The sequence below is a fragment of the Pelophylax lessonae genome (assembly GCF_965119305.1).
Source record: "Pelophylax lessonae genome assembly, chromosome: 6".
NCBI lineage: Eukaryota > Metazoa > Chordata > Amphibia > Anura > Ranidae > Pelophylax > Pelophylax lessonae.
The window spans coordinates 32,152,890-32,166,422 of NC_138773.1; the positions used below are offsets into that span (position 1 = coordinate 32,152,890).

Consider the following 13,533-nt stretch of genomic DNA (forward strand, 5'->3'; position numbering starts at 1 on the left):
GAAGATACAGCCCACAGACCAGATGTCAATGGCGTTTTGGTAATGCCGGCTTCCCATGAGGATCTCCGGGGCCCGGTAGTACTGCGTCACCACTTCCTGGGTCATGTGCTGAGACTCGTCCAGTTCCTCTACCCGAGCCAAACCGAAGTCACAGATCTGTGCAGAGGGAAAGACAGATTAGACACAGGCAGGCTGTATGGATGGGGCCACTTCCTGAGCTCTGGGGTAAACGTTAGTTCATAGAAAATAGAGATTTATCAAATTCAACCATTTGGCTTCCAGAAGGTATTCCCCCCCCCCCCCCCCCCCCGTTCATGACCAGGGCATTTCTTGCTATTCAGCATTGTGCAACGCTCTATGCAAATGACATCTATATACCGTATATACTCGAGTATAAGCTGAATCGAATATAGGCCGAGGCACCTAACTTTACTATAAAAGTGGGAAAACATATTGACTCGAGTATAAGCCTAGGGTGGGAACCGCAGCAGCTACTGGACCCAACTGGACCACCCCGAGACAAAACAGGGGATGGCACAGGTGATGGTATAGCCATGGCACAGGTGATGCAGTGCTGCGGGCATGGTATAGGAGAATGTCCTGTACCATGCCCGCAGCAATGCATGAGGAAATGCAGGGGCTGCAGAGGAGTTTCACTTACCTGTCGGTGAGGCGCCTTCAATTTAAAAATGGCGCCAACACGTCACTGTGTATGCGCCGCCGATGCTCGGGAAAGCCCGTACACGTTCGGCTATTCCCGGGAAGGCGCCGCTTGCGCAGTGACATGGCGCCGGGTGGCGCCATTTTTAAAAAGTGAGCCAGTGACTCGAGTATAAGCCTAGGGGGGCTTTTTCAGCATAAAAAAACATGCTGAAAAACTCGGCTTATACTCGAGTATACACGGTAATTGTTTTTCACAAAAATATTTATTTTGGTGGTATTTGATCACTGGGTTTTTTTTTTTTTACTTTTAATTATATAAACGAAAAAAAAAAAAAAAAAGACTGAAAATTTTCAAAACCCCCCCTCGATTTTTTTCTACTTTGTTATAATACATATCCAATAAAATCAAATTTCTTCATATATGTAGTCCAAAATGTATCCTGCTACAGAAAAATCCCAACTTGTATATTACAGTGGTAATAAACTCCTCTTATAGGCTTATAAAGGGGGGGTTGGAAGATATCCCACCTTGAGCACACAGTTGCTGTTGACCAGTAAGTTTCCTGGCTTGATGTCTCTGTGCAGGATCCCGGCGGAGTGTAAGTACTTCAGTCCTGCAGGGACAAAAAAAAAAAAAAAGTTAAATGTCAGTTCAGATGCTCAGGTGTCAAACACAAGGCCCGCGGGCCAAATGCGGCCCCCCCAGGCCATTTCATGTGGCCCTCGCACCTTTCCTGCAGCTGCGGCACCCCCCCTTGCCTCTGCCCCCACCCTGTCTCAGTAGTCAGCAGCAGAGCGAACAGAACTCCTTTGCCAGATCCTGTGCTGCTGTAAAAAGGCTTGTCTTTGCCCCAACCCCCCTTCTCAGCAATCTGCATCAGAGAGGAGGGCAAAACTCCTCCTACAGATCCTGCAGCTTGCTGTGCAGCCACAACACCACCTTGCTTCTGCCTCCCCTGGTCTCAGTATTCAGCAAACTCTGTAAGCCGACTCCAGCCCTCCTCCAGACCTTGCACTTTCTTCTTCCCAGATCCACCCGCATCTTCCTGGCACTAGCACAAGGTAAAGGGGTGCATAGTGATATAAGGAAGGATGGGTGACTCTTGACTTATGATGGTGGGGGGGCTCTTGACATCTCATGTAAGGGTGTAAGGGTGCGTGGGGTGCTCTAAACATCTGATCTTACAGCTATAACCGGGCCCTTTGAGGGCAACCATAATGCTGATGCGGCCCGCAATTAAATTGAGTTTGACACCCCTGATCTACGGCAACTACGGCTCTTCTGGTTATGAAAAAAAGTTATGTATGGTCCAGAAGTGGGCCCACCTCCATTTTTCCCCCACCCGCCATACTTCAGACAAAATTAAAGTCAAAATCCGCCAATGTGATCAGTAGAACAAAGCTGGTGTAGGTACCTTCATTCCTATGCATATTTGCTTCCCATCATTGTACAACATGTCTCAGACTGGAAGCGCAGGGCCCATTGGCATTGGACAATGCTGCCAATCTAGCACTGGACGCTTGCTAGTAGAAAAGATTTAAGACTCCGCTCCGGCCTGGTCCATGTAAAGTGTTTATGAAGGCCTCAGCTAGCGCTGCTCCACGGACCATGCCCCTGACGCATTTCACCCCGTTGGAGTAAAATGCACCAGATCAGTAGAGCAGCACTAGCTGAGGCCTTCATATACACTTTACCTTCTCTACTGGCACCTCTAGAAGTGTAACATTTGATGTCTGCACGCACATTCCAGCGCACCTGTGGGGAAGCATACTGAACTCTTGCTAGGAGCGGCACCATAAGGTCCGACAGGTCACTAGACGCTTGCTGACAGGAACAAAGTACGCAGAGTGGAGACCTTAACGGGGCGCTAAATGTTCACTGCCCAACCAGCAAGCTAGGGGTGGGGTGTGCCCAAACTGTACTGCAAAACTGCAGTGGAGTTGGGGGGGGGGGGGGGGGGGTCATCAAGCTGCAGTCTGGAAGTAGTGCCCAAGTCACAAGACCGGCTGAACAGTATTCTCCTTTATAAGGAATACAGTTAAAATACATGAATTCCTATATAGCCCAATTCAAGCCAAACTTTTTTTTTTTTTTTTTTTAACCCTGGGTTCACACTACCGCGATGCTGGAACCAGCTCAATTCTAGTGCCGGTTCCCACATCGCATCTCCCCCGCAGGCAGTTCACACTGCCCTCAGTGAACCGCTGCGGGTGTCAATACAAAGGTAATGATACCCCCAGTTTGGTTTGCAGTGCGCACTGTGAATTCAGAAAGGAAAATCGGATCGCATGGATGGGAACACCAATTCGATCTGATTCCAGTGCGGGAGAAAAAAGGTTCTTGCTCCTTTTTTTTGTGCAAATCCAAATGAGAGTTCAGCCATACAACTGTATGGCTGAATTTGCATTGCACAGACATCGCATGTTACATAGTTAGTGAGGTTGAAAAAAAGACATCAGTCCATCCAGTTCATCCTATGATGTGTGTGTGTGTGTGTGTTTGCTGTTAACCGTACATTGTATACCCCTGTATGTTGTACATTGCATACCCCTGTATGTTGTACATTGTATACCCCTGTATGTTGTGGTCTCTAAGGTGCCCATCTAATAGTTTTTTGAAACTATCGATGCTCCCTGCTGATACCACTGCTTGTGGAAGAGAAATCCACATCCTTACTGCTCTGACACAGTGAAGAACCCCTTATGTAGTTTAAGGTTAAACCGTTTTTCCTCTAGTTTTAGTGAGTGGCCACGTGTCTTATTGTATTCCCTTTCTCTGAATAGGTTGTTCCTTATGCTAGGGTCACCAGTACAGTATTTGTACATTGATATCATATCCCCCCTCAAGCGTCTCTTCTCCAGAGAGAATAAGTTCAGTGCTTGTAGTCTTTCCTCATAGCTGATGTCCTCCATTCCCCTAATTATTTTTGTTGCCCTTCTCTGGACTCTTTCCAGTTCCAGCACATTCTTCCTGAGGACCGGTGCCCAGAACTGGACAGCATACTCCAGATGTGGCCGGACCAGAGTCTAGTAGAGTGGGAGAATAATCTCTATCTCTGGAGTGAATACCCTTTTTTATACATCCCAGTATTCTGTTGGCTTTGCTTGCAGCGGCTTGGCATTGCATGCCACTGCCAAGCCTGTTGTCTACCAGTACCCCCAGGTCCTTTTCTATACCAGACTCACCCAGAGGTTTCCCCCCCCCCCAATGAGCAGCTTGCTTTCGTGTTTCTGACGCCCAAGTGCATTACTTTACAGTTGCCCACCCCGTTATTTTGTTCAGGTCTGCTTGTAAGGTTTCCACATCCTGCATAGAAGATAACGGAATTTTTGTAAAATCTTACCTGTAAAATTCCTTTCTCTGAGTCCTCCGACAGTCGCCGCCCACTTCATATTCATCACCAATGGGGTTATGTCCTTTATTCCGTAGGAGTAGCTAGGCAATAGAATATGTTAATACAAAGATTTTTAACATATCCCACCCCCAGGGGGTGGTCCCCTCAGTACATAACCCTCCACTTCCTGTATCCAACTCAGTTTCAGTGGAATAGCAGTAGAGAGTACATCAAAACCCCAAAAGAGGGGCGGGGGCGGCGACTGTCGGAGGACTCAGAGAAAGGAATTTTACAGGTAAGATTTTACAAAAATTCCGTTTTCTCTTACGTCCTCCGACAGTCGCCGCCCACTTCATATTCATCACCAATGGGGAAGTCCCAAAGCAGTGTAAACATGAGGGGTGGGAAGAACACAGCCGCGCCCAAGGCAACGCCGTCTCCCCATCAGAGAAAGGAACCTTACCAAAGGAAGGAAACCAGTTGGGCATAAGAACAAAACACTCGCTCAACAGGAGCAAGAGAACCCAGGGAAAAAACAAAAATCCCAAAAAGCCAAAGAACCCGTAACAAGGGCTCTAGGGAACTGCCGCACTAAGAACCTTGCGGCCAAAGGAAGCATCAGCCGATGCCTGAACATCTACTCTGTAGAATATCGTGAAAGTGTGTACGGTCGACCAAGTCGCCGCCTCACACACCTGGGCCACAGAGGCCCCATGACGACAGGCCCAAGACGTACTCAGAGATCTGGTAGAGTGCGCCTTCACAGGTAGAGGGGAAACTTTTCCCCTCAAAGCATAGGCCTGATCAATGGTCTGTCTGATCCATTTGGCGATTGTAGAAGCCGACGCCGCCATGCCCTTCCGAGGACCTCCCGGAAGGACAAACAAGGCATCCGACTTGCGAGAAGACTCAGTCGATGTGAAATAGACTCTAATCGCCCGGACAACATCCAAGGAGTGAAGCAACACCTCCGTCGGATGCTTCAGCTTCGCGCAAAGCGAAGGTTTGACAATGTCCACATTGAGATGAAAGTCCGAAACCCTTTTTGGAAGAAAAGAAGGGTTAGGTCGCAAGACCACCTTGTCCAAATGCACAACCAGACACGGAGACTTGTAGGACAAGGCTGCCAGCCCCGACACTCGTCGAGTCGAGGTGATAGCCACCAAAAAGGCGACCTACCTGGACAACAAAGACAGCGAGATCTCCCTGAACCTTTCAAAAAGGAGCACGCTGCAATACTGACAGAACTAGATTCAAGTCCCAAGGGGTAAGAGGTTCCCTCCTAGGAGGGATCAGACGACGTACCCCCCGCACAAAAGTGCTAACCAAAGAATCAGATGCCACAGGCCGCCGAAAAAGAACGGCCAAGCAGACACCTGACCCTTGATCGTGGCCAGCGCCAGACGCTGGTCAACACCCGTCTGAAGGAAGGGCAACACCCTAGACACCGAATAAGTGTCAGGAGAGAAACCCCTGGATACGCACCAGGCAAAATACGCCTTCCAAGCACGGTAATAAACCTTCCGAGGAAGACTCCCTCGCATTTATTAAGGTGTAAATGAACTCAGGGGAAAGACCCCTGTTCTTCAGGACCTCGGTTTTAACCGCCATGCCGTCAAGGCCAGCGACTGTAAAGCAAGATGGAAGATCGGTCCTTGCGACAGAAGATCTTCTCGAAAAGGCAGACGCCACGGGGCGTCGATTGCCAGATTTACGAAGTCCGCGTCCCAGGACCGGCGAGGACAGTCCGGTGTCACAAGAATCACCGTGGTCGGTTCCGCGAAGGAACCTGGACAGCAATTGAATCGGTGGGAACGCATACATCAGATGGTACTGATGCCACGGGGCAACCAACGCGTCCGACGCGTCTGCCCGAGGATCGCACTCCTTGCCACGAACCGTGGTACTTTGTAGTTCAGACGAGACGCGAACAGGTCTACCTCCGGAAGACCCCACCTCGCGCACAACATCTGGAAGACAGCCGGGTGAAAGGACCATTCTCCCTGGTCCAGGGTTCGACGGCTCAGAAAAAACCGCCTGCCAAATTTTCACCCCCGGAATGTGACCTGCCGATATTGCCGGGACATGCGTCTCGGCCCAAGACAGAATCGCGGCCACTTCTCGAGCCGCCCGGGCACTCCTGGTGCCCCCTTGGTGATTGATGTAAGTCACCGCCGTGGCATTGACCGTCTGCACCCGAACCGGGTTCCAACGACGAAGACAGAGGAGTATCGCTCGCAGTTCCAGAACGTTGATCGGAAGGGAGGATTCCTCCGTCGACCAAACACCCTGGGCGGGCAGAACGCCCAGAACACCACCCCAGCCCGACAGGCTGGCGTCCGTGGCGATCATCGTCCACGAAAGGGGACGAAAAGACTTGCCCCCCGATACTGAGGGGGATAGAAGCCACCACAGAAGATCCCTTCTGGTCTGAGAACCCAATGACATCTGGAGATCCAGAGACTGCGGACGCCCGTCCCACCTGGACAATATCTCCGCTTGGAGATCCCGCGTGTGAAACTGGGCGAAGGGAAATCGCCTCGAAAGCCGAGACCATCAATCCCAGACACCGCATGCACGTCCGAAAGGACGAAGATGGAACGTCCCTGAGGGACCTGACTGCCTCCCAAAGAGCTGCGAGTTTTTCTTCCGGCAGGAAGACCTACGCCTGGACAGAGTCCAGAATCATACCCAGGTAAGAAAACCGAACCGATGGGCACAATGTCGACTTTGGAAAATTGATCGTCCAACCAAACTCCTGCAGAGTCTGTAACGTGAAGGACAGATCCTCCTCCAGACCCTGGCTGGTCGCAGACACCAGATAACCCAGGACCGAGATGCCCTGGGCTCTCAACAAAGCCAGAACAGGCGCCAGCACCTTGGTGAACACCCGCGGAGCCGAGGCGAGGCCAAAAGGCAATGCCACAAACTGGGCATGATCTTCCGCTATGGCGAATCGAAGGTACCTCTGGTGCCCCTCGAAAATCGGGATGTGAAGATACGCATCCTTCAAGTTGATGGAGGCCATGAACTCCCCTGGAATCAGGGCAGCCACCACCGACCGCAGAGATTCCATGCGAAACTTGCGCACCCGCACAAAGCGGTTCAGAGCTTTCAAGTCCAGAATCGGACGTACCTTGCTCTCCTTCCTGGGCACGGTGAACAGATTGGAATAGAACCCCCGAAATCTGTCCCGATGAGGCACCGGGACCACCACTCCCCGAGCCCTCAGGTCCTGCACCGCTAGATGCAGGTCCCGCAAACGCTCCGGGGATAGCAGAAGATTTGAGGGAAGAAATCTGCTCTCCGGCCGAGAGAGAAACTCGATCTTGTACCCAGATCGAACGATTTTCTGAACCCACCTGTCCCGAACCCGGGACAGCCATGGCTGAGCGAAAACCGAACAAGCGTCCCCCCACCCCTGAGTCGGGTGAGGGCGCCCCTTCAGGCCGTACTGTTGTGGGCCGCGGAACCGGTGTGTTAGCCTCGACCTTTGGACGGCTTGCCCCTATAGTGTGACCGAAAGACACGAAAAAAGACCCCTGAGGGGGCCGAAAGGAGACATGCTTCTTACCAGGAGCCGTCTTAGTCTTGTGGGATCGAGGCAAGAGCGTGCTCTTACCACCCGTGACCCCCTAAATTAGGGCCTCAAGGGATTCACCAAGAAGGCGAGAACCACCAAAAGGCAGAGTAGCTAAGGTCTTACGCGAAGATTGGCCACCGACCAACACTTCAACCAAACCAGGCGGCGAGACAACACCGCCAAACCATGTACACGTGCAGCCAACGGAACCATATCCAGGTCCGAATCACACAAATACATGACACCCTGGTGGATTTGATCCACCATATCCCAAGTCGCCTGGAGGGCAGAATCAGCCACCAGGACACGTCTAATCACCTGCGTCCAGCTCGCGACCACCTGGGCCGCCATAAGTGAAGCAAGAAGGCTTTAAACATAGAACCCATAATAGAATAGGTATGACAGGCAAGGGACTCCATCCTCTTGTCCGAGGCATCCCAGAACACCGGGGTGTCTTCAGCAGGAATCACAGTGGACTTGTTCAAAACTGCTATCGCGTGGTCCACCGGAGGGGGGACACACCAACGCTCATCAGTAGCGGTCGTAAAAGGATAGCGTAGCTTAAACCTACTCGGTACAGCAAAAGGTTTGCGTATATTACGCCAATGTTCATTCACAGCGCGGTAAAAACATCAGTGCAGGGAAACACCTGCGACATTTTGCGCCTTTTCTGCGTCCCATAAGCCACCAAGGCAGCAGGGGGACATTGTTCATCCTCTAAACGCAGTGTTTGCTTGATAGAAGCAACCAATACATCCATGAGTGCAAGCTCTTCAGACGAGCCAGGGGAAGAATTATCAACCTCCTCTACCTCAGCCTCCACCTCTGACCCTACAAGGTCCAGGGAGGAACGGGACCCCGATAGGGAGACCCCAGTCACAGCAGCCCCATCACCATCCCCCTCCGAACCAGAGGAAATTAAAACTCTGGGCCATGTGTGGATTGAGCAGCCACCAGCAGGTGCACTTGAGCAGCAAGATTAGCCACAAACGCAGCCAAAACCCCCCCCCTGGAGGGGGGGGGGGGGGGAGAGAGAGACAGCAGTCCCTTGTGAGCCCACCAAGGTGGCAGGAATTTTGCTTCCTGAGAATCCATTGCCCCCAGAGCAGATCGGAAAAGAAAGGGTTAACAGCCCCCACAACAAGCGCGGCGAGCGCTGCCCACCGCACACACACACTTAGCCCAACATGAGACCCCCACAGGGAGAAAAGGCTAAACTTAGGTAATGACACAGAGATAAATAAAACCTGTAAGGTCCAATGCTGCTGCTGCTGCTCCGATCGGTGCGCCCAGGGATGTGATGCAATACAGGGCGCTTCTGTGTAAGCCTATGCAAGGCTACAAGAAAATGGCCGCCAGCAGTGTTACCATGCGGCCGGAGCGAGCCCTGACAAAATGGCGTCGTTTGGCGCCGAAAACTCCGCTCCCTCACACAGTGAAAAGCACAGTAAACATGGCGGACCGCCGCAGCGGTCTTAGAAATGTGCCCCAACACGATACATGCATGTTATACAGCACACAGTCTGACACACAGATCCAGTCTGACACAGAAGTGCAGCACAGCCCCCCTCCTTGCAGCCCACAGCATGCACCAGAGAGATAGGGAACATTTACAGTGTGACAGAGGCAGGGTAACACAGTCCCAGACTGACAGCCCTCAGACAGACAGGTCCCCACATAGATTTACACTTACCTCATAGGTGGCGTGGGGAACCCGCACAGGCGAACAAGCCGCTGTACATGAGACAGGGAGAGTCGCATCCAGGACGCAGCAACGGTGGGTTGAGAAACCGCACAGCGTCCAGTGAGGTAGCCACCTCACCATAGCATCCCTGCACCGAACAGGGATGGGTCGTTCAGAAACTTCAGGAGCGGTACCTGACTGAACGCTCGATGGCGGGCTGAGAAACCACTGACCCACAACCTGCGACCAGGGGGGTCAGCCCGAGACGCAACCCGCATGATCCTCTTCATCAGAAGAACTAAACTAATGCTGGTAAAAATAACAGCTAAGTAAAGAAAGAGAAAAAAACTCAAATAAAATCAAAAGAAAAGAAAAGGCTGAGACAAAAGTCCTAGCATAGAGACATGCAGCCACTCCTGACAAGCTAGACATTGAAACTGAGTTGGATACAGAAGTGGAGGGTTATGTACTGAGGGGACCACCCCCTGGGGGTGGGATATGTTAAAAATCTTTGTATTAACATATTCTATTGCCTAGCTACTCCTACGGAATAAAGGACATAACCCCATTGGTGATGAATATGAAGTGGGCGGCGACTGTCGGAGGATGTAAGAGAAATTGGCATGCTTAGTTTAGTATCATCCACAAATACCGAGATTGTGCCGGTGCGAATCACATGTGAGGTCTGTGTTCGCAATAGTGTGAACCCAGGCTTAACCAACATTAGGCTTTCATTGCAGTCTGAGGATCTACTGAAAAGATTTGCCCTCACTTCCTGTCCCTGTGACACCCAATCTATGGACAGGAAATGAAGGGAAGTAGGAGACACAGCTGCATTAGTAGATCAGCATAATCCCATTATATCAGGAATAAATCCCCTCGTGGCCTCCAGCACCGAGGCTGTGTGCTCACCTCGCAGAATCTGGTACAGGAAGACCTTGATATGGTCAGCGCTGAGCGGCTGTGGGGACACAATCACCTTGTGCAGGTCCGTCTGCATCAGCTCTGTGATCACATATCTGATGAGGCGCAAAAGTGAAAGATCATAATGATTGGATGAGAAAAACAAATGCCATTTGGAGCGCCGACACTGAGCCTTAACAGCACTGCCCCCAAAACAGTACACTGCTTCCATATAAGGCTTCTCACACAGGTATTTTGTTTAATGACAAATACACTTTAAAAGTAGAATTCCAGCTTACACCTAACTAGCCTTAAAACTGTCCCCTCCCCTCCAAACACCTATGTGGACTAACCTGTGTAAGAAAGATTTTCAGGCCGCGTCAGCCAACAGCAGGGCTGCAGGGGAGAGGAGAGAGAACTCGACGATGACTGGTAATGCCTGGAGGGGGTGACATCACCCATAGGCTTCAATAGCCCATCCATTGTCGGGGCTCTCTCCTCTTCCATGCAGCCCTGCAGGGGAGCCAGATCATGTGAGCAGACCAGAGCAGCCTGAAAAGAGGCAATTATATACATCTTTTCTTACACAGATTTAGCATAAAGAGTAGGGAGAGTACAGCATGTTAGGTGTATAGCGGGAATTTCTCTTTAACACCTTCCATGTATGTTCCTGTAGTAAAATGATGGCCGGGGCATTCGCTGTTCTAGGTGGAAATCATACCACGTCCTCTTGAGAACAAGTCGCACTGCAAAGTGATCTGCCACCCGCTGTGTCCACCGGAAATAACAGATGACAGATCAGCGTACCAGCCTGCTGCCAGTACCATGTGATCACTGACCAATCACAGCAAATCACATGACAATTATACACAATGGATGCCTTCCATTCATTGTGTACTATTGTGTTGATCTCTGATTAGTCACAGTGATCACATGGTACAGACCCCTTCTAATAGGAGTAACACAAGTCGTCCGACTTAGAAAAAGACTCCTGTACTACTTCGGGGCGACTTGCATAGACTTCCATTATGTGAAGTCCCTGCAAGTCGCTCCGAAGTCGTGGTGCAATGTAATGCACAAGTCGCCCCCGAAGTAGTACAGAGTTGTGTCGCCTCAGTGTGAACCGGCTCTAAATGGTTGCTTATAGCAGTAAAACTTACGGTTATAAGCAATCAGTGTGTAAAAAAATCTCTCTCATATATATATATATATATATATATATATATATATATATATATATATATATATATATATATATATATATATATATATATACAGTAAAACCTTGGTTTGAGAGTAACTTGGTTTAAGAGCGCTTTGCAAGACAAGCAAAATTTTCAAATAAATTTTGACTTGGTTTACAAGCGATGTCTTGATATGCAAGTAGCCTCAAGTCACAGCTGAGTATAAAAGAGAAGAGAGGCGCCTCTAAGTGTAGCAATATGGTTAAATTTAATGAAGGTTCAACATTTAGCAACTCACATGGTTGATGATTGGAACAGGCACATCTAAGTATGCAGGCATCCAGGCTAAAGCTGTCCACATAGACCGTCCTCCTCACCGCCATCTACGTCATCCCTTCCATGCTGCCCCTCGCTTTCAGATCCCTTTACTGCAGGGTGGTCTTCCCGGTCAGGATTACAGACTGGCAGCCGGCGGTGCAGAAGATAGTCCATGTGGACAGCTTTACCCCGGATGCCTGCATACTTAGATGTGACTGTTTTATTCATCAACCATGTGAGTTGCTAAATGTTGTACCTTCATTAAATGGAACCATATTGCTACACTTAGAGGCGCCTTTCTTCTCTTTGATACTCTGTAGCTCCTACTGGATTTTGCTTCTAATCCCCTTGTGGAAGCGGCTATTTGTGGATGGACATTTTATGGTTATATAACCTATCGCAATGCTATAATCTTTTTATATGGACTATAAACTGAAGGATTTATGAATAAATGGTTGTGGAACGAATCATCTGAGTTTCCATTATTTCTTATGGGGAAATTCGCTTTGATATAAGAGTGCTTTGGATTACAAGCATGTTTCCGGAACGAATTATGCTCGCAATCCAAGGTTTTACTATATATATATATATATATATATATATATATATATATATATATATATATATATATATATATATATATATATATATATATATTTTTATTACATGCCGTTACTAGTCAGTATGCCCAATCACTGCCACACCAGCACACTAGTTATGAGGACGCTGTACTGCACTGGTTTCCAAAAAGGGGACATTTGAGAGATTTGTACTGTCCTGACATTTACGGGCCTCAAGAAATGAGGTCAGTGCATCCGGATCGGTTACTTTTTGGATATACATCCCATAGTTTGTGGAATCTAACTTTCCTACAGAATAAATAATATACACCGATTTGTGCTTTTTTCATATGTTGCAGTAGATATTTTGTCCTAAATTTTTGAAGACTTGCAAAATTTTGTCAGAAACAGGAAAAAAAAAAAAAAAAAACGCATTTTTTTTTTAAATAAAAATTTTTTCATTTAATTTAGCAAAGAATAAAAAAAGACCCGGTGGCGATGAAACACCACCACAAAAAAAAAAAAAATGTTTTCATATAGGTAGTGTTGCATGACGGCGTCATTCAAATGTGACAGTGCTGCAAGCTGAAAATTGGCCTGGGCAGGAAGGGGTGGGGTGAAAGTGCCCGGTATTGAAGTGGATAAGGACATTTATGCCATTGATATTTTTATCCATAATGAAAAAAAATAAAAAAAGAAGAAGAAAAGCATTTCAGAAAACAACCCAATAAGAAAACCCAAGTTGCAAATCCAAATTATCATCTGTACTGCTGGGAAGGTGGAAGTCACCCGTTCACACTGTAATATGAAACATTTGTTTTCACCAAATTTGGATGGTCTGATCCTTATTAACCGCATGCCGACTGCTCACAGTATATTTACTTCGGCAGTCAGCCCCTCACAGGCAAAGTGACGTAGGTCTACGTCGCTCGCCTGTGAGGCTCTGGGGAGCGAGCGCGCGTTCCCGCGCGGTCACGGACCCCCGCGCGTGTGACCAGCGCGGACCCAATGTCCGCCGGTCACTCGGCGATCGGCGGGGGAGAGGGAGAATGTCAGGCAGCTTGTGTAAACAAGCCACCTGTCATTCTCCTCTCTGTAAAGACACTGATCACACAGATCAGTATGTAGATCCGTTGATCAGTCCTTACAGCTCAAGCCACAGCCAATCACAGTAGAAAGCACGCCCCTAGGGATACACACAGCCCCTCCCTCCCAAATAAAGTTAACCCCTTCACTACCAGTGTATTTTTACAGTAACAGTGCATATGTATAGCACTGATTACTGTAGAAATGTCACTGGGTA

General features: G+C 49.0%; 1 protein-coding gene across 1 annotated transcript in view; it reads right to left on the reverse strand.

Annotated features, from left to right (window-relative positions):
* Positions 1-13,533, reverse strand: part of LOC309557939 (serine/threonine-protein kinase NLK2) — a 36,916-nt gene that overhangs the window by 10,485 nt on the left and 12,898 nt on the right. Inside the window, exons 3-5 of the mRNA XM_082260812.1 lie at positions 10,178-10,284; positions 1,192-1,277; positions 1-156 (exon numbers count right to left, since the gene is read on the reverse strand). The exon at positions 1-156 is cut by the window's left edge and continues 54 nt beyond it. Coding sequence (XP_082116938.1) covers positions 1-156; positions 1,192-1,277; positions 10,178-10,284 — 349 coding nt within the window. The remainder of the gene's footprint in view (positions 157-1,191; positions 1,278-10,177; positions 10,285-13,533) is intronic.